The sequence below is a fragment of the Cydia strobilella genome, chromosome 23 (genome assembly GCF_947568885.1).
Source record: "Cydia strobilella chromosome 23, ilCydStro3.1, whole genome shotgun sequence".
NCBI classification, from domain to species: domain Eukaryota; kingdom Metazoa; phylum Arthropoda; class Insecta; order Lepidoptera; family Tortricidae; genus Cydia; species Cydia strobilella.
In genome coordinates, this window is record NC_086063.1 from 3120032 (window position 1) to 3145352 (window position 25321).

The 25321-nt window shown below is 40.3% G+C and overlaps 1 protein-coding gene across 1 annotated transcript; it reads right to left on the reverse strand.

Annotated features, from left to right (window-relative positions):
• Positions 1-591: 591 nt before the first annotated feature.
• On the reverse strand, positions 592-23770 carry LOC134751802 (regulator of chromosome condensation). Its single transcript, XM_063687291.1, has 14 exons — positions 23624-23770; positions 23251-23342; positions 20783-20894; positions 19572-19659; positions 19075-19254; positions 18475-18606; positions 18292-18388; positions 17588-17725; positions 16755-16917; positions 13459-13580; positions 9602-9756; positions 6736-6936; positions 3776-3827; positions 592-3034 (listed from the first exon to the last, which is right to left on the reverse strand). The coding sequence occupies exons 2-14, from the start codon at positions 23339-23341 to the stop codon at positions 2718-2720; spliced, it is 1848 nt and encodes a 615-aa protein (XP_063543361.1). The 5' UTR covers position 23342; positions 23624-23770; the 3' UTR covers positions 592-2717.
• Between the last annotated feature and the right edge of the window lie 1551 nt (positions 23771-25321).

Here is a 25321-nt window from a genome sequence, read left to right on the forward strand (position 1 = left end):
AACACGACAAACTCGTTCAGAGAGGGTCATTGAATCAGGAAAAATCTTAACACCGCGATGTACGATTTCCACTGGAGTAGTGCAGCGACATCTAGCGGCAAATTGGGTAAACCAGTTACACTGGCGCGCCCAATTAATTATGCACCTTATGCTTAGGATTTAAGACATAAAATCAAAAGCACTGACCGCGTGGTTAACCGTGTCCATTCCTTTGTAGACCGTGCTCTAGGTAGACTTGCTTTAACTCACGTTCTGGTCTCGAAATTCAGTAATTGATAACATTTACCAGTTTTGTACATTATATGACGTGACGTAGGGATTTGTTGTAGTGCCTGTGATCCATTAATGCTAATTTTATACGTTTTTGGGTTAATAATTGGGTGCGTAGGCCAATTGATCAATGTTTTGTTTACTTGTACAAAACGCCAATTGAAATTGAGTACTAAGTGTCAAAGCAATCTAGCTAGTCGTTATAATGAGAGCGTAACTACGTTTGTATGTAGAACCGAGCTTGCCGGGGACAATACAAAGTGTTTGCCTTATGAAGACGTGATTTTTCCTACGGGGGTTACCAATTAAATAAAATCCGAATTTCCACTACGTTTTTATTATTAAAACACAATCATTATAACTATAGTTCATTTTATCGTAACAAGTAAACATTAGCATCGTGAAATTGTACTCTTGTACTTTAGAATCATGCACGAAAATATCTATAAAATAAAAAAATCAACAAATAGTTTACTAAATGTTACTGTGAAGTTCTGATCCCTTATAGTTCAGAATTTGTACCTACTACCTAACGAACTTATTATATTATAAAAGCAATCTAGCAACCTCAATGTTCTACTATTCTTGATTACTAATGTAATCACTAAAGGCCTGCCGCAAACCGGCGGAGCGCAGCGCAAATCACCGAGGAGGATTTACTCCGCGCACACCGCATAGCGCATGCCGCGGCATGCCGGCGCCTACCGCCGCGGTATCCTCTAACATGCTCAACAATGCCGCGGAGACAATACTCTGTGATGCTCCGAGGTCGCTTTCAGAGCATTCAAATTTATACCTGAATCTAATTGAAATAGGAGTGAATTTAACGTGATCTGCGCTGCGCTCCGCCGGTTTGAGCATGCCTTTACATTCTGACAAAATGGTTATTAAGGTACGATTTGAATGGCTTAAAAATCAGACCCTGAAAGGCAGCGAACCAATGACATTGCAGGAAAAACTTCATCAACTTACACCGAAATCACATTATTATGTCAAAAACGGAAATACACAAAATTATTTTATCTTAAATACAGGTCAAAGAACGGGCGTCCGAAACCGGAACTCTTATATTTAAATCTCGTCATAAATTTATGAAATATACAACAATTTGATTACAATGAACATCAACGGCTAATGCAGCAAAAAACCGGCTTTATCTTAACAACCGGATTTAATAAAACAAAGCAGTTTTTTCTACAGTTAAGGCCTGTACTGACCTTGCAACAAATCGCATGCAATTTTGATACATTTTATCAAAAATCCTATGCGATTTGTTGCAAATTTGTTGTAGAGGCCTAAAACAGTCCATAGACAAAACCAGTTTTTTTATCCTTACTGACCGAAGTACGGTATTAACTAATTTGCTATTGCGAGAGAATTGAACTATTGAATGTATATTACTGTTTGATATGAAACACTTCGAATATTTTAGGCGGCCCGCACACAGTAATTTAAATTCCTTATATATTTCGAAAATTTTACAAAAATAAACAGTTACTTTTTAGGATTGGTAGTGTGCAAGCAGCCTTACATTAACCGAATTTGAAAGCATTTGTGACAAGAGCTAGTGTTATTCTTCTTTTTATTGGACATGGACTGATGAAAGCTCGTTACTGAATAGTTCACGTTCAAAATCTTGTTTATCTTTTATCTACATTTTACTTAGGTATCTAAGGTCATTTTGGATTCACTATACTGAACACTGAAATAAATTTTATTTCAAATTCGTCTGTATATGTTTATGATTATGACCAGACTTATTTATGGTAGTAGTGGTCTAAAAAAAAAACACGCCCCCAAGTTTGTCGCTGTTTGGCCTACGGTCTAAGCAACAAATGCTTGGAGGAACTAGGCAGTTACACCGAAATTGCTTGTTCTTTGTCGAGTCTGAATAAGATAACTTTGCATCGATTTTGACAGAAAAAATTGTGTAAGTGTTATTAACGTCATATTTTCATAGAAATCACGTTTATGATGACATTTTCACACTTTGTGTTAGCAAATGCCGTGCAAAGTTAGCTTGGTCTGACTACAGCTAATTTTATTTTTTGAATTTTTTCAACCTGTGCCGGGCACCACGCAAATTACAAAGTAGTAGTTAGACCAAGCTAAGTTAGCAGCGAATTCGATAGCCCAGACTGCGCAAGTGTTATTTAAACGTCATAATTTCTATCAAAATCGCTGCCAACTTAAAACCGTAACAGACTACCGCACCACACGGCGACCGTGGTGCGGTGCGGCGCACTTATCGATAGTGTGTAAGGAGGTCGCCGTACGTGCGTTAGGACGTAGCTACAACTGCTACAAGTTAGAGCGAGAATATTTTGACCGCACCAAGATCGCGGTGTGGTGCGGTAGTCTGTTACGGCTATTAGCTTGGTCTAAATCTACAGCTTTTCAGTCTATGCAATAGATATCTCGTCACAAACACACGCTAAACTCTAGGATCATGCCGTGGTGGCAACAACTGTGTCGTTTGGTATCGCTTCCTCCACTTTCTTGGCTTCCACTGCAGTTTTTTCCTCTTCCGGTGCCCCGTTAACTTTTTCATCTTTCATTTCAACGTCTGTCGGTTTGTCTGTGTCTTGGGAGTCTTGACTGGAGTCGGAGAGTTCTGGTTTGGTTTCCTCTGGCTTTTCTGGTGCCGGTTCCGGTGCTGGCTCTGGGGCTTTTTCTGTGGGTTCCGCTTCTGTTTTTTCCGTTTTTGGTGGCTCAGCCGCTTCCGTGTCTGGTTTAGTGTCCTCTTTTTTGTCTTGTGAGTGGTCTGTAAATAAATAAATAATAAATATCAGGGGACATCTTAATGCAGATCGACCTAGCCCCAAAGCTTGTACTATGGGTACTAGGCGACGATATATACATACATAAATACATACTTATATACATAGTAAACACCCATGACTCAGGAACAAATATCTGTGTTCATCACACAAATAAAAGTCCTTACCGGGATTCGAACCCAGGACCATCGGCTTCAAAGGCAGGGTCACTACTCACTAGGCCCAACTGTGTCGTAAAAACAATACCCATAGAAAGCACGATATTTAAATTTCTTTGGACTTATGACTCATGGAATAGGGAATATTACGCGAAACTCTGCCATACCATAATCTGAGGGTCTATCGCGGAACAAGAAAATCGAAATTTCGTTATATAACATCTCTGTCACACTTGCATATTCGAGCGATAACGAGGCAGATAGCGAAATTTCGGTTCGCGTTACCCGGTAGGTCCTCTGTAAACAAATCGCCTTGATGCATCAATGTCATATTTTATCTCTGAAAACTTGTCAAAAAACTGTTAAAGGCACAGTATGTATAAGTTACTCTATGGTTTACTAAAGGGGCTAGTACTGCACTCTGGTGGCAGAACATTGCAATAATACCCCCTATTGTCTGAAAGCTTAATATGAAAACTAAGTTTGCTAAAGCTCCCGACGATGCACGGTCTTAGACAAAAACTGTCATTATACTTTATCATACGAAGACAACTAATAAATTCTTACCAGATTCGTCCACTTCCATGGGGGTTTCCTTCTTCTCATCGCCATTTACTTTCTAGAAAGCAAATTAAATATTACTCTCAAATTAATTATCTAAAGTACAACAAAATGGACGACACAGGACATCACCACTAGCTAAATACCGCGAGCTACCCAACATAACATAACCGCGAATACTAAAACAACTTAATTAATTCCTAGTAACCTAAACAAATTATACTTGGACGGCACTCTTCCAATGACTGTACCCTTTAACCTAATTTAAAGCAGCACAGTAGGCCGAGCACATAATTGACGCGACAGTATCTCGCCGCGAGATAGACTACCCGTCTTTTACTAACTGTATGAATTAGAGGGGGACGGCTAGTCTATGTCGCGGCGAGATATTCTCGCGCCAATCATGTGCTAGCCCGGCTGATTTTCTTTAACGGTACTTTAAACTTTAAAGGGCATAATAAGATTTATAAGAAAAAACATGACCAGCGTATAAACGACATATTTTTATTTTTTTTTCTGCATCAGAATTTTAAGGACTAGGAGGGAATGAGGCTTAATCTTAACCGTTAAAGGGCCCATCATTGGGTAGTTTATCTTTTACTACTTTGACCTTTAAAAATCACACTTAAGGCGGTTCCCTGAGCCAGAAGGCGAAAAATCTCCTTATATGATCATGTTTTTCTAAGAGGCGTTGATATTCGTAGACGTGGAAAAAATATATGTAGTTCTTGACTATATTATCTTTAACAACATAGCTTCCGATACACGAATTATGACACTTCGCTCGATACAATTAATTCCCAAAGTAACCCCTAACTCGGACTTTTAATCCTACTTTACTCGGTTATTTATTATGTGATACTATAAACAAAAAAAGAAGAAAAAACAATCTTAACATAAATAGTAATTTCATAGCTTTAGAATTTCGATATTGTAAGGTAACGTTTTCAAAATAAATAAAAACCGACAAAATTCGATCAAAATTGACACTTGGCGCGTATGTTCTTTCCCGTTCTTTCTTGCGAAATGTGACAAAGACAGCGGCAAACCGATGGAACGGCCTTAATGCCAATCTATGGTTATTTTCTACAACCCCCAGATCAAAACAACTCTAATGGGACCCACTGACTATCAGTCCGCCGGACGATATCGGCCTGTCAGGTAGAACAAAAATTTGACAGCTCCGAACAACTGACAGGCCGATATCGTCCGGCGGACTGATAGTCAGTGGGCCCCTTAAGTAAACACCGATATCCGCAAAAGTTTTAACAATAAATAACCAACCAATAGTTCAAATAAACAATCGCCATCAAATATATCGGAGCGACCGAGGTGTTCAGAAATATCTATACAATACTGGTTAATTGCAATTTACGGTTCACCGTAAACCGTAAAGGACGGTTACAGTTTACGGTTAAATTTGTACTGGTTAATGGTTAATTGCATTAACCTTTTGAACGCTTTTCCTCAAGCGTCAAGACGTGGCCTACACGCCAATATCTCGACTAGTGAATAACGAATATAAACCTTCTTTTTGCTTTGACAGCGTCCGCCATGACCACTTTAGTGGTCGCTGGCGTGGCAGGCACGACAGCACACGACCTATTTAGTGGTTCTTGGCGTTTAAAAGGTTAACGTTTCGGTCAACACTGCCCCATAGCTTGACTTGATTTGTCGCGCGAGTCTATAATTATGACAAGTGTGATTACAACTATGCAGTCGCGCGCGACCACGCGTCATGCTAAGGGGTCTGATTCATATGGGAGTTTTCAGAAAATAGTGTACCCGATTAGCATGAGTAATTAAGAAAAGTTAATCGCTGTCAGTTTTGTTTATTTACACGACAATTAATTAAGCATCAAATCTTTATAGGAATCAACTTTTTGCCTTTTTTACATTGTAATATCGCTTATAGTTTATGAAATGAACACCAAAACCGAGTTTTTATTGAAATTTAATGCTTAATTATCGTCACAAAACTGACAGTGAAATACTTTTCTTAACAACTCACGCTAATTGGGTACACTATTTTATGAAAACTCCCATATACTACGTTTTTTTAGCATTATAAGGAAGGTAATTAAGCGATCATGACGTGTCTTTTTAATGAAAAATACTTTTGAAAAATAAGTTGCACCTAATATGTAACAATTACAAAGCATATGAGCATTTACATTCTTAGGGTTTCATTAGTAGTATTTTTAATAGCCTTTTTCAATATAAATATACATCAAGATTGTTTACCCTTTTTCTAATGCTAAAAAAAGGAAGTATAATAATGTCAGAGGCAATGTTGACGAAGTTTAGACATGAGACACTGACATTTCATAACTGCCACCTGTATTCTGGTCTCTAGTATTAAGAAATTATAAGGCGTGCCTATAGATAAGTATCTCTTGTCCTATCGGAGCCGCTACTGCTTTTTTGGTTTGCGTCCCCGTACTGAAGATGACGATGGAGATGCTCGCCGCTTTTTTACCTAAATGTGTTAAAGAATATTTAAAAAATACTGCAGCAGACTTCAGCTTCTGCCCGTAATTTTGTCTGAGTATAATTAGCCTCATGCATGAAGTTTATATTTGAACGAAATATTTTTTACAGTACATATGGTGCTACTTTCTCGCACTAGTGCGTAAAATTGCACTTTTCATGCGTATGTCGGAAGTTTAAAGGGCCATATGTGCTGTAAAACACAATCACTGCACGCTGAGCGAGGAAAACAAATAAAACGAATAGCTATTGGTTCTTTACAAACACATCCCCCGCTACGCATGTAGATTACATTTTACATGAGAAAAATTAAAAACTAAATTTTCATATTATACAAAAAGCTCCACTCAGGCACATTTTTTGGGGAAAAAAACAGAGCAACAAAAATAATGTCCCGTAAAACGCTAACAGTCTGAAACCGCTGGGAATGAAGTCGTGGGAATACCGGGAATAAGCTTATATAAGTAGTTTTATACCTGTGGTTTGGTTCCCTCCGGTACATCAGGCTGCGCGCTCGACGTGGAAGACACCTCATCCTCTTGCTCCCCTCTCTTTTGCCTCTTGTTCTGTCTGCCCTTCGGCTTCTCCTTTCCTTTGGTCTCCTTCGCTTCTACGGGCTGTTCTTCCGTCTCCATTTCCGGTGTCGGGGACTTTTCTTTGACCGGTGATGTGTCTAGCTGTTGGGACGAATAGCTTTTTAGTATTAACATTACTACTAGGACCAAATTGATTAATGACTTGTAGTGTAGTCAAAACACGAACGCAAGTGAATGATGAGATGACGGGTGACTGAGAGGTATGGAAGAAAAAGACATGCTGCGCCGACCCCTAGTGAATGTAATGGGACAAGGGCAAGCGAATGATGAGTGTAGTTAAAAGACTATAGAGTAATTAAGAGTGTTAACCCGTTGACCGCCAAAGATGTGAACTGACGCATTCACTTACAGTCCAATATCAATCTTCGTGCATTGTTACAAGGTTCATGATCACGTGCAGTACACGATGTGTGTGGTATTCAAAGGGTTAAAACTCTCTGTGACAAGAACGCTCCCCTGACACATGTTGAATTTTTTTATAATGTAGATAAAAAATAATATATGGAAATAACACAAAAATACAGGACTTGAAAATTTCAAAAGTTAAGTAATTTTTCAACTTCCAAAAAGGAAAAAAGTAAGAGTACCATTCGATTCCTTACATTTTATCCAAAAAAATATTGTACAGCAACTATATACATAAACGCAATATTTCACCACAAAAACGCAATTTTCTTATTATGTTCATACATTCAAAATGGGCTGAACTTGACGTCACATTCACTCATCGTTTTGAGAAGCGTTTCACGAGTGAAGTACCACTGTCGGGGCTTTGACTATCATTTCTGACTTTTGTATTGCTTTAATGCAATGGGTCCCATATAGATATTTGATCCTAAAAATAAACCTGATTGATTAATACCATTAATGAAAATTTGTCATCTAGCCTATTACCAGGGGCATATTTATTTTAATTTGGAAGACCGGGCTCAACCTTAGGCCCAGTACAGATCGCCCTATAGCTATCCCGAGGAGCAGTGGTTTTTAATTTAACCGTTCAGTGATGATAGATTATTATACAAGGTGGCTAAAAAATAAGTGCATTCCCGTTGCCAGGGAAGTTTTGGGATTATACTGAGCAACTTTTGGACCTATGGGACCAACACCGAAATCGCGGTTATGTGAGTACCTGCGTGCACGTGTATGTGTGTGTGTGTGTGTATGTTGGTGCTTACATGAATGACCGTTGTTGGGAGGGTATCGTTCGCTCTGCTTGGCTAATAGATGTGGCTGTAGTAACCGTCTGTACCGAGAGAGCTGTACTAGTATACTCGGGCGTGGGCGCCGCCGCGTCTGCAGCCGCGCCCGTGCCCAGCTGGATGTGCCTGCAGTAACCGTGTGTACTGAGAGAGCTGCACTAGTATACTAACAGCGAGCAGGGCGGTGTGCTGCGCCCCGGCGGCGACCTTGCCGGGCCGGCGCGCCTGGAAGGCGGCCGCCACGGCGGGCGTGGGCGCCGCCGCGTCTGCAGCCGCGCCCGTGCCCAGCTGGATGTGGCTGCAGTAACCGTGTGTACTGAGAGAGCTGCACTAGTATACTAACAGCGAGCAGGGCGGTGTGCTGCGCCCCGGCGGCGACCTTGCCGGGCCGGCGCGCCTGGAAGGCGGCCGCCACGGCGGGCGTGGGCGCCGCCGCGTCTGCAGCCGCGCCCGTGCCCAGCTGGATGTGCCTGTAGTAACCGTGTGTACTGAGAGAGCTGCACTAGTATACTAACAGCGAGCAGGGCGGTGTGCTGCGCCCCGGCGGCGACCTTGCCGGGCCGGCGCGCCTGGAAGGCGGCCGCCACGGCGGGCGTGGGCGCCGCCGCGTCTGCAGCCGCGCCCGTGCCCAGCTGGATGTGGCTGCAGTAACCGTGTGTACTGAGAGAGCTGCACTAGTATACTAACAGCGAGCAGGGCGGTGTGCTGCGCCCCGGCGGCGACCTTGCCGGGCCGGCGCGCCTGGAAGGCGGCCGCCACGGCGGGCGTGGGCGCCGCCGCGTCTGCAGCCGCGCCCGTGCCCAGCTGGATGTGGCTGCAGTAACCGTGTGTACTGAGAGAGCTGCACTAGTATACTAACAGCGAGCAGGGCGGTGTGCTGCGCCCCGGCGGCGACCTTGCCGGGCCGGCGCGCCTGGAAGGCGGCCGCCACGGCGGGCGTGGGCGCCGCCGCGTCTGCAGCCGCGCCCGTGCCCAGCTGGATGTGCCTGCAGTAACCGTGTGTACTGAGAGAGCTGCACTAGTATACTAACAGCGAGCAGGGCGGTGTGCTGCGCCCCGGCGGCGACCTTGCCGGGCCGGCGCGCCTGGAAGGCGGCCGCCACGGCGGGCGTGGGCGCCGCCGCGTCTGCAGCCGCGCCCGTGCCCAGCTGGATGTGCCTGCAGTAACCGTGTGTACTGAGAGAGCTGCACTAGTATACTAACAGCGAGCAGGGCGGTGTGCTGCGCCCCGGCGGCGACCTTGCCGGGCCGGCGCGCCTGGAAGGCGGCCGCCACGGCGGGCGTGGGCGCCGCCGCGTCTGCAGCCGCGCCCGTGCCCAGCTGGATGTGCCTGCAGTAACCGTGTGTACTGAGAGAGCTGCACTAGTATACTAACAGCGAGCAGGGCGGTGTGCTGCGCCCCGGCGGCGACCTTGCCGGGCCGGCGCGCCTGGAAGGCGGCCGCCACGGCGGGCGTGGGCGCCGCCGCGTCTGCAGCCGCGCCCGTGCCCAGCTGGATGTGCCTGCAGTAACCGTGTGTACTGAGAGAGCTGCACTAGTATACTAACAGCGAGCAGGGCGGTGTGCTGCGCCCCGGCGGCGACCTTGCCGGGCCGGCGCGCCTGGAAGGCGGCCGCCACGGCGGGCGTGGGCGCCGCCGCGTCTGCAGCCGCGCCCGTGCCCAGCTGGCCCTCGCTGCCCATGCCCCAGCCCAGGACCTCACCTGGAATAACAATACTATTATCAAAGATAGATATAACTCCGTAATAGATGGATACAGTCTAAGGAAAAAACGTGCCTCGAAAATCAAGAAAATTTGATTCTCGTTCAGAGGGCGCTACTAGTTTTGGCCTACAGTCGTATAGATGGCGTTGACGGTTTCGTTTGTTATTTAACAATTTTAACGCATATCAGTGAAAGAACATGGGTCAAAATCATAAAAATAATTAAGGTGGTTCGATTTTCATACAAAATTCAATCTGCTTTAATTAAGGCACTACACACTATTACTACACAAATATTTGCTCATTTATCTACTTTCGAATATTCGTTTGCGCTAAATTAATAGAAAAACTTTGTTCCATACAGAAATCATACATAAATCAACGTAATTTTTTCATCAATTTTACATATGTGTGTGTCACAAATGTCGTGTACAAATACGTTGCGTGCGGCGTTGCCACTCTATGACGTTGGCGACGTTGCCTGGCCGACCTGGCAGGATTTGCAGTGCCGTCATGTTTAGTGCATTTTTATTTGACAGTGTTGACACTGACACATAGGGTCATGTTTATTGTGACATCAATTTGTTTGTATAAATTGAAAATGATAGCAACGTCTAAATCAAGTTACAAAAATCATCGGTGTTCTGGTCCGCGAAAATCTAGAAAAATTCAGACTCAATTGAAGCGGAATTCATGATGGTGAAGTTTCGTAAGGTAGGTACAGTTTCATTCCTTCATTGTACATTGTACTTTTCTCGTGCCGATCTTTTTAGAAAATAATTCTCACTTCTTCCGTAATGGTAGATATAAGCAGTGAACAATACCTATATAATGTAATTATTACTGTTTTGGTTGCCGAATAGTCAATGTGTCACTAACTCTAGGTTTTTTTAGGTATTGTGCAAAATGAAGAGGCATTCTTGGAAATAAAATGTTTTCCTTCATTAGCCAGAAAAAATCAGGACATCCTCACTGCAATAAAGTAAAATAAAACATTTCCTGGGGATGAAAATTATGGAATTTTGTCTATGAATGAAAAACACAATTATTACTAGGTAAGTAAATGATAACTTTATTAGAATCCATATTGTTGCATCATCTTTCTTCCTGACATTAGAGAATTTGTGCTATCATGATATTATTTTTCTTTCAGGTACAGGGACAACTACGGATAACAAATATGAAAAAATGTTATTTCATTTGTTGTGTGAATCCATCTACACCAACAAGACATCCACTGCTGGACATAGGCCTCCCCAGGGATCTCCACAACGACTGGTCTTGCAAGACCGGCCAAAATATCGAGAAATAAATAATATAAATAAACATGATAAATATCCCGTTTTCTATAATAGTTATAATTAGAAGGCCATGCAATGTTGTTACTCACTGTACCTACTTGAATCCAAAAAAATATATATAAAAAAAGTTTTAATTTTATTTGACAATTACTACTTTATTATTAGTACATTACGATACAAGTGCGAAAAGTAGAAAATTAGCAACGAGTGCCGATAAATTGAAACACGACCGAAGGAAGTGTTTTAATCGACACGAGTTGCGAATTACCTTTTCGCACGTGTATTGTACAACGTTTTACAGTACATAATTATGGCCCTTTACATTTTCGACATATGCACGTATTGTACTAATTACCGCACTAGGGCGGTAACGTATATGTAGCACCATATGTACTAAAAAGTATTTTACAGTACATATGGTGCAACTTTCTCGCCCTAGTGCGTAAAGAGCACTTTTCATGCATATGTCGAAAGTTTAAAGGGCCATATGTACTGTAAAACGTTGTACGATACACGTGCGAATAGGTAATTCGCAACTCGTGTCGATTTAAAACACTGCGGTCGTGTTTTAATCTGTCGCCACTCTTTTCGAATTTTCTCTTTTCCGCACTTGTATCGTAAATAACTATTTCAAACTGCAAGGGTACGATGATAGATCTCAATTCAATATAATTTTGCAACATTTGGCATTATTAGGTTATAAATTGTATGGAGATGAAATCTATCATCGTACCCTTCCAGTTTGAAAAATACTATAGAGGCTGGGCAGTAAGGGATTGCTTTACTTGTAGAACTATATTTAGCGCTTTAAAAAAAAACTGATACCTGACACTTACAAACCTGGACTTTATTGGGCTAGTGCTACTAAGAATCGTCAGTATTCTCCATCCTTTCTGAGTTGGAAGAACCCAAAAAGGTGAGATTTGTGAAAGTCAGGTTTTCAATATATGTGGCGTTTTCAACCAAACGGGTACCTACTTATTGTTGTCATATTTCCATAAAGCTTCAAAATGAAATCAACCTAATCGACAACCGACAATGTGGTACCTTTTAGTTCAAAACGTCACATATTTTTATAAAACGTTATAAACTAATTTATTAATAATACTGAACATCTGGGAGAAAAAGAAAACATAAGTAAAAACTCTAAAATGCTCGTTTTCCCAGAGATAAGACCTAGCTAGATCGAACCCCTTACAGCAAATTTCATCGAAATCGTTAGAGCCGTTTCCGATATCACTGAAATATATTTCGGTTATATCGGAATCGGACAAGAATTCGAAGACTAAAAGGTATAAGAAACATAACACAGAAAGGACAAAAAAAATACCCCTGACGTATCAGTCTCGAACCCGAATCCTCTTGCACGTATTTCCACGAACATACCGCAACGCCATTGCAGCATACTTACACTGCATGAAATTGTCTACTACAAGCATCACGGAAACACTGTTTGCATGTGTGAGTAATAGTAGGAAATAGCATGACAGAAACACTCTGTCGACTTTAAAAGTGTTTTTTGCACTAATGAAGTATTCAATGTTTATTATAATAGTTCAATATTTATGTAAAGAGTGCGCTAAACATACTTTTAAGTATACAGATACCAACACTATTCCACAAAAAAATAAAACCTGAAAATTTGCGATAGTGACGCCATCTAGCGGGGTTTAAGCTTTGGGTAACCTAGTCGAACCACCTTAATGCAAACCTTAAAGTGTGTCGACAGATGGCAGTGAATTTATTGGGGTTACAAAATTTACTATGACAGTACCGCTCTAGTATAAGTTACTCTATGCTATTATTTAGCGCGGAGCAGGTACCAGGGCCTCATGAGTTACGAGGAGGTGTCGTAGCCCAACCCGCCGGGGGCGCCGGGCCCGGCGGCCGGGGCGCGTACGAGTATGAAGGTATCGCGGGCTGCGAGAGCTCGCGTATCGCGGGCTGTATACTTTTGGTTTGTTTACCTATATAGTTTAAAGTATTATTTTTTTTTGTCTCGTAGAAAAAGTATTATATACAATAGTGACATAATTTAGCTTTTCAATCTCGTACCTTACTTAAGCAACTCAGCAAAAACACGGTACTCGACTGAAAAGCTCTCTATTATATCACGATTGTATAAAATACTATTATACAATCGTGATATAATAGAGAGCTATTCAGTCGAGTACCGTGTTTAAACAACGAAGCTTGCTAAGTACGAGATTTTAGAACTGTCTCAATGAGTATTAGCTGCCTGTGGAAAGAAAAGTACAGTCAGCGATAAAAACTTGTACCAAAAATGAAATTTTTGCCAAAAACTTATAATACTTTAGAATGTCCTATACATATATTGTGTTTACAAAATTTGATCAAATCTTAAAACACACCAGTATAAAAAAATGAAAGAGTATATACCTGTATCGGTGACGGCAAAACTGTTGCAGGTGCCCGCGGCGATGCTGACGCACTTCTTGCCGACCAGCACCGGCACCGGCTCCAGGGTCTCCGCGTCGCCTTGTCTGTCGCCGAGGCCTAACCTGGGAATTTATTCATATTGTCTTCGGTTACCGCGATCGATTTGATTGATTGATTAAAAATAAGCATTACAGATCATGTCCAATTCGCTTACATACTGTTACAAAAAAAAACCGGCCAAGTGCGAGTCGGACTCGCGCACGAAGGGTTCCGTACCATTACGGAAAAAAAAACAGAAAAAAAATCACGTTTGTTGTATGAAAGTCCCAATTAAGGCGCTTCGCGCAGTTTTTGGCCAAAAACTGTTACTTTTTAGAGCTTATAACTTCTAAATGAGTCAACCAAAAATTATGAAAAAAATATATATGCATCTTCACTCTATGGACAACAATCGCAACATTTGACTTTTTTCCTGAAATTTGTAGTTTCACCGAAAAAAAAATAACACGACAGGCCGTTTTGCGGCTAACTTTGCTTATAACTTCTAAACAGCTTAATCGATTAAAATTATTTTTAAACTAACAAAAATGTTTTAACAGGTTCTACAAATGCAACATAGCTTTTCTTAATCAAAAAATATTTTCTTAAGAAATCGAACGTTTTTCCACATTTCATGCGTATGCAGCCTGAAAATGGCGTGGCCGGCAGTCTTGTGGAAGCTTTGAGACGAGGAGGCTGTGTCGCTCGTCGCTCCGTGCCTTCCTTGCACTATGTTCGCTTATGCATAAGCAAAGTGCTATAATATCGGAGTTATTGTGGCCAAAGAATAAATAACTGCAGAGCGCTGATTTGGTTGCGACGCACATTAGCGAGCGCAACACGGTATTTTGCGGTCTATTACAACGAATGTAATGATAATATCCGTATATATTATACTATAATATACGTATGTTTGAGAAAACTTCATTTGAAATAAATAAATAAATGTTTACTAACCGACATATTATTATGATGTCATTCAAGTTTTACGTTTTGAATAATGTTCCATTCCATCTCGAAACAATAAATAATTGATTTGACATAAGCTACCTATTACCTATTACGTTGTATGTATGAATAGTACCTGTTAAAAAATATTGTTTTTGTAGTTTAAAAATAATTTTAATCGATTAAGAACTAGCAAAACGGCCTATCGTATTTTTATTTACGGAAAAACTTACTATTAAGTTTATTGTAGGTTTAGTTAAGTAGTAATTAGTGTTAAATAGTGTAATTGTAGTATGTACCCAGTAGTTTCGGAGATAATAAATAAATAAATAAATAAATATTATAGGACATTTTTACACAGATTGACCAAGTCCCACGGTAAGCCCAAGGAGGCTTGTGTTATGGGTACTCAGACAACGATATATATAATATATAAATACTTAAATACATAGATAACACCCATGACTCGGGAACAAATATCTGTGCTCATCACACAAATAAATGCCCTTACCGGGATTCGAACCCAGGACCATCGGCTTCACAGGCAGGGTAACTACCCACTAGGCCAGACCGGTCGTCAAAAGACGATAAACGGAGATAAAGGGGGGAATGCTCATTTTTTGCCTATTTTCGTGAATAACTTCTAAACAATTTAAGTGCTTGTTGCTAGGCCTATTTGAATAATGAATATATTGAATTGAATTGAATTGAATTGACTGTTTATCCTAAAATTATAAAAAATATACATTTGTGATTTTCACAATGAGCTCTTTCATTTGATATGTAACACGATATCGTTTGTAAAACTTTTTTTTAATTTTCTCTTTTACCCCCCAAAAGTGGCCCACGTGTTTAAAATTAATTTGTTTACGTTACATGTCCGTCTTTGGGTCACAAACTTACATATATACACCAAATTTCAACTTAATTGCTTCAGTCGTTTCCGAGAAAATAGGCTGTGACAGACGGACAGACAGACAGACAGACGCACGAGTGATCCTATAAGGGTTCCGTTTTTTCCTTTTGAGGTACGGAACCCTAATAATGATGATATTCCCACGTAATGATTGAGAAAACTTCGAACTTCGAAAAATAACACATTTGTAGTAGTATATGAAGCTAGTAGTAGGTACTTTAATTTTATAAGTTAACTATTAATGGCATTATTTTAATTTATTTATTACGGATAAAAACGCAAAATAGGCGCCAGTCGTCGAGTTGCGGAAAATCGCCCGGACTACAATACAATACAATACGGATAAAAAAAACTGTATAAAATAAACGCACTGTACGCCTCAATTTAGTACATACCAAGCTTTAGCTATAAATCTTATTCCCGTCGATTTGACTTAGGTATTTATTTGTAAGAAACAGATAAAACACAAATTAACTAATTGAGGCTTGTAAAGTATAATGCATAAGGGAATATATTTTTATTATAATTTACGACCTCCACTACACGCATGATCTACTCATACTCAAACAACAAAATATCTGCAAAAGATACACAAATACGAGGTATAGCGCCAAATGCCGCGCGCCTCTGGGCTGTAGGTTATTCTTTGAACCTCGTTCCGCCGCAGTCGCCGCACCGAGACGAAATTCACGTACGATCTCAGTGAGCGGGGTGCGGGTACAGAGACGCTGAGACGCTCAAGGCCAAATCAGCGAGAATCGTCTTAAATATTTATATTATTCTGCTTTTAGTATTTGTTGTTATAGCGGCAACAGAAATACATCATCTGTGAAAATTTCAACTGTCTAGCTATCACGGTTCATGTGATACAGCCTGGTGACAGACGGACGGACAGCGTAGTCTTAGTAATAGGGTCCCGTTTTTACCCTTTGGGTACGGAACCCTAAAAACGATAGTTACTCCTGAAATAAAACGATTATGTAAACCATGGATCTAGTATATTTTCTATTGATGTGCTATACGCGTGTGCCCGTGAGGGACAGAAAATACGCAATGCGACAAAATTAAAAATACATTTTAACATTCCTAACAACATACCAAAACCGGACAAGTGCTAGTCGGACTCACCCGCCGCTAGACACCAAAATTGGTGTGGACCGCATGTACTTGTAGCGACGCGACGAAATCGCGGAGTGAGCCACGTCTGACGAAAGCTAGTTTTGATAAATTTCGTATATATATTTTTATCTGACTAATAGTGCAAAAGCAAAAGATACCACATTGTCGCTTGCCATAAGGATCGTCGATCGATCGTATGAAGATAAGCAATTTTCGTCCTTATGTTAAGCGACAATGTGGTACCTATTGATTGAAAACGTCACATATTACTTACCGTCCGTACTCGCATCTGCCAACAGCAAACACCTGTCCCTTGGAGTCCAAAGCGAGTGAATGGTGTTGCCCGCAAGCGACTCGCTGCCACCCGGTACCCTGAGTGAAGGCGTCACATTCCGTTGGCGCGTATAGGGCTGTCTTGCGTTTTTCTCCCGTTATACCTGTACGTACGATTAGACATTAGGGTGCTGTTCCACATGTACCAGGGAAGTTGCGAATATTCGCATTCGCATCCGCATCCGCGGAACTTCCGCATTATTTTTAACATCCGCATCCGCATAAAATCGATGCGGAGCTTAATGCGGATGCGGATGTGGAACAGGTAGGTACAGGAACGTCTTAACGGCGGTATAAGTGCTAGGTAATTTCGTCATTAGCCAATAGGAATCTTGTTTCGTTTTTGTGATTCGTCGATCGAGCACTTTAGCCTATGACGAACAGCGACAAGACAAGTGAATAGTTTGTTTTATTTGGACTTTAGTATAATAATGCGATTGTGGGGCACCTAATATTTTTGTCCAAATACTAAGTTTCGTTTTTTTTTATATTCTGTTTTTTTATTCCGTAGACTAAAATGACATTTCATGTGGTACTAAGAAATGTCATGTCTTACACATGAAACGTCAGTTTAGTCTACGGAATAAAAAAACAGACGTTAGTCTAATATTTGACGTTTTTTATGTGCCTAATCTCGACATCCGCATCCGCGCATGTGAGCCTTTAAAAATCCGCATCTACATCCGCATCCGCGGATGTCAAAAAATCTGCATCCGCAACATCCCTGACCTGTACAATTTCTTTGTTGCTTGTAAAAGTGATATTAGTTGTTACCGAGTTGTCCGTAGTTGTTGAGTCCCCACGCGAACATCTTCCCGGCGGCGGTGTCGAGCGCGAAGGTGGCGTGGTAGCCGGCCCACACGTGGGACGCGGCCCACTTCAGCGTCAGCTTCGCTGGGGTCAGCAGGGCACCTGATCACATGGGACTTTGTTAACTTACAGTTAACTTAAAATCAACAGGAAACTTAAATAAAAAACCGGCCATGTGCGAGTCGGACTCGCGCTCCAAGGGTTCCGTACATTACACAATTTTTAACAATGCATTTTTTTATGTGAAACGTGTGTGAATTGTCTTTTAAAAGAACCCGTAGGGGTCGGATCAAAATCTAAATAATTAAGTAGGACTCACGCTTGACTGCACATTTATAATAGGTTTTCCTGTCATCTATAGATAAAAAACTATTTAGTGTATTTTTTTCAAAATTTTAGATTTAGACCCAGTAGTTTCGGAGATAGAGGGGGAGGGAATGGTCATTTTTTGCCTATTTTCTTGAATAATTTCTAAACTGTTTATCCTAAAATTATAAAAAATATATATTTGAGATACACACAACTACTATTTATTTACTTACTTAGACCACGGTTAGTTTTCATGCTAAGTGCTACGTCAGGTATGGAGTTTATATAGATATGTATGCATTTTTACTGCCATGTTTATGCAAAGTTATCGTGGTCAGAGTAGTAATTTATGTACTCACTGAAGCCCTGCCTCGAGTCCCTGGAGGCGGAGCGTTGCGCGAGGCGCCCGAGCTGGCCCTGCTCGCCGCAACCCATCGTGTACACGCCCCCTGTCGTCTGTTAACAGGTACATTACATGTCATTACAATTACAAATCGAGCAAATTGCCCTCCGAAGTCATAAGTATTGTATCTTGTACTCACAGACAGTATGACGAGATGGTCTCCGCCGGAGGCCACATCAGCAGCAGGCTCGCCGATATCGATACGGACAGGCTCCCGGCACGCCTTGCCCTCGCGCCCGCGGACCACGAGTCCCATGCTGCCGTGCGAATCCTATAGACAAATTATATTTATATTATATATATCACGGTTTTGCTTGTGTGCTTTTCTGCAACACGGCATGGAAAGAAGCATGCTAGGAATAAGAATAAATGACAGGTGGAGACTGACAACAATCAGGGAAAAAACTAATGTCAGACTAGAGATGAGAGCATGACAGGTTATTGTAGTTCCTTGCAGGGTTAGAAATTATCCAGATAATTATAGCCTTAGATAATTATCCGATAAATATCGGATAATTATACCAGGTATGGATGGTGCTATATTTATTTTCTTTGAATTCTTTAGTAAATTTTATAATCTCGTCTTATAGAATCTTCGTAAATTTTAGGTTATTATCAAATCGATAATTATCAGGCTTAAAAATCACGATAATTATCAAGATAAGTATCATTGATAATTATCCTTTCGAACCCCGGTTCCTCGTGTTGGCTGTTAGACGATTTCCTCGTGATTAGTTACCCTAAAGGCTCCCCAGGCGTAGAGCTGCCCGTCCTCGAGCAGGGCGGCGGAGTGCGAGTCCCCGGCGGAGACGGCGACGGCGCGCGCGGGGAGCGCCACGGCGCCCGCGGTGCCTTCCTCCGTGTCCCCGGACGTGGGCCGCCCGAGCGCACCCTCGTCGTTGCATCCGAACGTCCACACCTAATAAGTTTATAATTTATTTATTACTCTTCATAAGTAAGTACACATATAAAATAAAAAAAGCCATTTAAAAGTCGGTAAAAAAAACAGTAGTAGGTACAATAAGCTTAAATTACAGCAGTATACAAGGACATATTAGGAACTAACAGTCAGACAAAAAAGTTTTATCAAGTGGTGCCTTTATCGATAAAAGGATAAAAACCACTGTTAAATTTACAACATAATTCTGGAATTAAAAGCTTACAGACATATCTCGTCTAAGTTTAATAACACCAGTACATAGAATAACTTTCATTATATGAAGAAGATTGTGTTACCTTTCCATCGGAGTCCAGAGCGATGGTGTGCATGCCCCCGGCACACACATCCACGATTTTGTCTCCGAGACCCGACACATACTTGAACCTGAAAGTAAGAAATAAATTATATTATAAAATTTTATTAACTGCAGAACATTATGTTATTTTTTTGTTTTATATTTTGGATGTCAAACCAAAAGTATATTTTTTAGGCCAAAGGCAATAAACACATTGTTATTTGTTGATAAGGGTGATTCCCATATTAGCAACCATACATGTAATGTACAATAAAGTTAGCTTCTTTTGGACGGATTTAATATCCAATACCAAAAGGCGGTTTGAATTAAGTTGACATAATAAATCAATAAATATTATAGGGCATTATAACACAAATTGACTAAGTCCCATTCTCCCATAGTAAAACACAGCTTGTGTTGTGGGAAGTGTTGAAAACAATATTGGATTATGGAAATAAGTACTTTTGATGTTACTGATTTTTAGGTCAAAAACAGAGAAAGGAGTCTGCAGCTGCACTGTTCCCAAAAGTTATGGATAACGGAGCTTAGTTCTGTTTGTAACTTACATCACCCAACTTACTTACTGCTGTGGCGCGACGACCCGAAGTGGAACCTGGCCTTCGACACCAAAGACCGCCATGCTACTCTGTCCAAAGCCGTACATTACCCAGTCACCCTAAATGTTGTTTCCATTCCATAATTTTTTAGAGGATACCCCTAAACTTGTTATGTAGTAAATCTGTAGAGCGGTCACCACGATACAGGCCTAGCCTAGTGTGGGACCACTGAGCCTGTTGTGTAATTTTAAAATCTTTCTTTTAATAAACAACTTTTTATTTTTTTATTTATAACTTTTAACATAACATTGTGTTTTTGTATCATAATAAAATGACAGGGTTTTTAAGGTTCCGTACCCAAAGGGTAAAAACGGGAACCTATTACTAAGACTCCACTGTCCGTCTGTCTGTCACCAGGCTGTATCTCATGAACCGTGATAGCTAGACAGTTGAAATTTTCACAGATGATGTATTTCGGTTGCCGCTATAACAACAAATACTAAAAAGTACGGAACCCTCGGTGGGCGACTCCGACTCGCACTTGGCCGGTTTTTGTAATAAAATGACAGATTAACGTATTCAAACTGTCATATCTGAGATGTACAATGATTAGAACCTAAATCAGTGAATGAATTATACATATTTTCAGACTTACTTAGTGGTCTCAATAACATCTTCTCCAAGACCCAGTTGGCCTACATCACCCTGGCCGCATGTGAACACCGAACCCCTCTTTTTGGGTGCGCTCGGTATTTCAAGCTGGAACGCTGTAATTTAACAATATTGGTCAGAAAGTGGATTATACAGTATTTTGTATAATTAAATTATTGGCAAATGAAATGACAGATCCAAATTCTACAAAGGTGTCATGTTCTCATTCCTTTCTTACTTTACAAATTTTGATATTATTTCTTACAATAAGAGTGCAGGTGCTGAAACTCTGCAGTTTAACCCATATATGTATGGAAACGAGACAAATAATAGGGTTGTAGACACATGTTGAATTTTATAACTAAATCTATTACAGTTTTTAACTAAATCTAGTTAAATAGATAGAATGAGCAATTTATTACATTAAATTCGAAACGGCTTCTAAGTCTAAGCAATAGCGACGTTACGATGTATTGCCATTTTGTTAGAAGCATTTCGTCAGTAAAGTGCGGGAACTTTGACCATCATTTGTAACTTTTGTATTGCTTTAAGACAATGGGTCCCATACAGACAATTGATCCTCAGAACAAACCTGATCCACGATACCATTAATAAAAATTTGTCAAATACCCTATTGTAGTCAACCACTACATGTGTAAGTGAGACAGATGGTTGGTGGGTTTATATTTCTTCGTTGTTTTTATACTTTTGTATGTTATATAGACCGCGCGCCAGGAACAGATTTCCATGACCAATCGCCTCCCGGGCGAAAACTCGTATAGTGGTTAACAGCTATGTATGATGAACCCTCGTGAACGTCAGCTGCCGCTCCGTTGGTGGGTTGAGGAATGGCAGCAAATAAAGTCTATAAAAAAAAAATTGTCATCGCCTCCCGCTTGATACTTTGTCAGATGATAGTTTAGATACTATTGTTAATAAACAAAATCGTCAGCCAATTGTATCGCTGTGGAAAGACCGTAAGCTGGTCACATGAACATGTAAAAAAGAAAATTATTTTCAGTCATCGGAGTCATCGCCTCTCGTTTGATACTTTGTCAGATGGTAGTTTAGATGCTATTGTTAATAAAACAAATCGTCACCTGGTTGTATCGCGGTGGAAAGACCGTGTTACGCGTTTCGGTGGCTGCCATTCCTCAACCCACCAACGAAGCGGCAGCTGACGTTCACTAGGGTTCATCATACATAGCCGTTAACCGCTATACGAGTTTTCGCCCGGGAGGCGATGACCGACGAAATTTGCACGAATAAATGCGATGATTCTGATTCTGATGGTTAGTCATTATGCACTTAAGGTCATAAACGTTTTTTCAATGGACAAAGTTGAAATATGTTGAATCATTATTTTAAAATAGATTTGCAGGAAATAGTACTGATCTTAAATATAAGGAATATGTATTAAGCCGAGAAGCAAACATGTATCGGCAGATACCGTAAGATATGGCATCTTACGATATCTTTTACGTACTATTTGAAGAGTCCACACACAATGCTGTAATATATATTTTGGTGCCATACGATATCTTATTGCAATTTCGTCTCTCTCACAATGTAGGTACTAGACAGAGAGCAATATATATTTTAGTATTGTTGACATGTGTGGTGCTCAGCGAAAATATCTGTCGGTATCTTACCATATCTGCCGATATATTATCGCTCTATCTGTAACGGGCTTTAGGTATAAATAAAAAATAAATAAAAATAAGACAATTAAGAATAGGTATAAATAACCGTAGCAGCTCAATAAAAATGTGACAAGTTTAAAAAATATATATTTATGGATGTATTGATACTATATTTTTTATCATATGTTTATGAGTCATAGATAAGACTTAGACTTAGAGTAAACATAGTGTAACCCTGAATTTATTTATAGCTTGTTATTATTGTGTTAAGTAATAGGCCGGCTGAATGTAAACTTTCCATGATTTTTATCTATGGTCTCCTTATCATGGGTTTTTTTTTATAGCAAACAGACCAACACGCAAAATAAAATATACATACATTAGAGGTGTGAGACTATTTAAAATACTCAATTAATAGGCCGGCTGAATGTAAACTTTCCATGATTTTTATCTATCGTCTCCTTATCATGGGGTTTTTTTTATAGAAAACAGACCAACACGAAAAATAAAATATACATACATTAGAAGTGTGAGACTATTTAAAATATTCAATATATGCTAATGTTTACGATTGAAACATTTAATTTTAATGCATAACCTCAAAATCTAATAAGTTGAGTTCAATACTCCAAGCATAATTACAGTTACATTCATTTGATTTTCAATTAGACATACTTAGTTAATAAGACTATGTAAAGCTTAGTAAATAGGTAAAGTAAGAAAGGGCCAAAGACCGACGCATTTCCCGCCATCATACTTTGACAGGTCATTGACGTTGCACAAAAAGGTAAAGAAAACAACTGCAAGTGAACACTTCCAAAAATCCTACCTGTGCGTTTCTTCTTATTCTTCGAGACGCTGGCTGACGTGGCAGAGGTGGTTTTCGACGCCGTGCGTTTTACGCCCCGTGCGGCCGGCATTCTGGCCTGCAATACACCAGACGCGTCAGTATCAGTGGAGGTCGAAACGCGCGAAACGATCACAAAACGACGGCTTTGCACCGATGACGTGCTCACTATGCCTATAATCGCATTACGCTATTACCACTTACACTGCATCCGCATCAATTACAAGGCTACACTCAACAGATTTACGCAAAGCGAGAATAGGTTATATTATGCATTTGTATAGATACCGCGAACCAAACAACGCATCAGTGGCGTGACTGGCGTGAGGACGAAGCGATTTAACACTCGGATTACTTACTGTGTTTTTGTTTGTTACAACTGTGGCCGAACTAATTGTATGATTTAATATCACTATAATGGTAGATGACGTATTAATTTATCTGATTGCTAATTCTTTGCATCTCCGTTTGCTGCGCTTGGCCAACGACTAGGAGCGAGGTGTTGCCCACTTCATTCACTTCAATGTCAAATTAGCATGTCGGAAGTTACCGGTTATTCGATTACATACAATTGTCTATGCTTGGCAATAAAATTCAGTCAAATTTAAGGCATTATTAAAATTAAATGCATATTAATTAAAACAACTTCATAAATAATTATAAAATACTTTGCTACCCGTTCTAGTATGATCGTAGTGGAGCGCCATCTATCAACCACTGGTGTAATTTTAGTGTCACAATTTTTCTCTTCTACTTTTAACTAGATGTCGCTAGTTGTCACCAATATCTTGGTGCCTTTTCGTCATTCGTCATAAAAAAATAGTATAACTGACTCGCACTCCGAGGGTTCCGTACTATCATAAAATTATGTATTTTCCTTTAAGAAAAGAAGCATTATTATAATTTGTTGTCAGTTATGCTGTATGTTTTTATTGTTACACTGGGGTAACATCGAATTTGAGGTAGGTATGCACGGCAAAGAGAATAGATAGTATAGAGGGTTCATGTCATAGTAAATTTTGTAGTCACAGTAAATTTACTGCCGTCTATCGATACACGATTAAAACTAAAAATGAAAATGTATAAAAAAATAAAAAAAAATATATGCAAATACCTATAATATAACTCCGCCTGAAACTGATCCCAAAAAAAATGCTATTCGTAGGTATAAGTATAAGCTTGTAGTAAAAAAGCGGGTATTTAGGGTTCTCAATTGTCGGAAACGCATAATTAAGTGGCTCCTCCGATGTTGCTTATGTCCATGGGCGATGGTGTCCGCTTTTCATTAAGCGGCCCGTCTGCTCGTTTGCTTACACATAAAAAAGTGTGGTTGTATAGGTATCAAGCTTAAATATAGTATATACCTACTTGTACCTACATATATATATACTTACTCGTGTAATATTGTGATGAATCCACTTTTTAGGGCTCCGTACCCAAAGGGTACCCTGGCTACCCGGTACCGGGACCCTATTACTAAGACTCCGCTGTCTGTCTGTCTGTCTGTCCGTCTGTCACCAGGCTGTATCACATGAACCGTGATAGCTAGACAGTTGAAATTTTCACAGATGATGTATTTATGTTGCCGCTATAACAACAAATACTAAAAACAGAATAAAATAATTATTTAAGGGGGTTCTCATACAACAAACGTGATTTTTTGCCGTTTTTTGCGTAATGGTTCGACCCCTTCGTGCACGAGTCCGACTCGCACTTGGCCGTTTTTTTTAATTGTTTTTCCATGTTTTTTCCTTATTCGTTAATAAGATTTTATGACAATATCATTAAGTTAATTTATTTTTAAACTACTATTACTCGTATCATAGCAATTTTTGTTCACCCTCCCAAAAACAAATTGCAGTCCCAATCTAAATGCAAATCGTGCATGGTGCACGAATGCAAGTCGATTTGTGCAAGCAATTTCGGTGCCATGCCGTGCTATGCACTACAGGTAAAAACACTAAAAACCGGACAAGTGCAAGTCGGACTCGCCCACCGAGGGTTCTACAAATTTAATTTTTAGCACGTTGTTATAGCGGCAACAGAAATACAT

Bases quoted from the DNA above. Each gene is read 5' to 3' on its own strand.
- LOC134751802 (XM_063687291.1), bottom strand. From the start codon at position 23,341: ATGCCGGCCGCACGGGGCGTAAAACGCACGGCGTCGAAAACCACCTCT. The intron at 19,255-19,571 runs GTAACACAATCT...TAAACTTATTAG, and splicing joins CTCTGGACTCCGATGGAAAG to GTGTGGACGTTCGGATGCAA. The intron at 9,757-13,458 runs GTATATACTCTT...TTGTTATTCCAG, and splicing joins TTTTGCCGTCACCGATACAG to GTGAGGTCCTGGGCTGGGGC.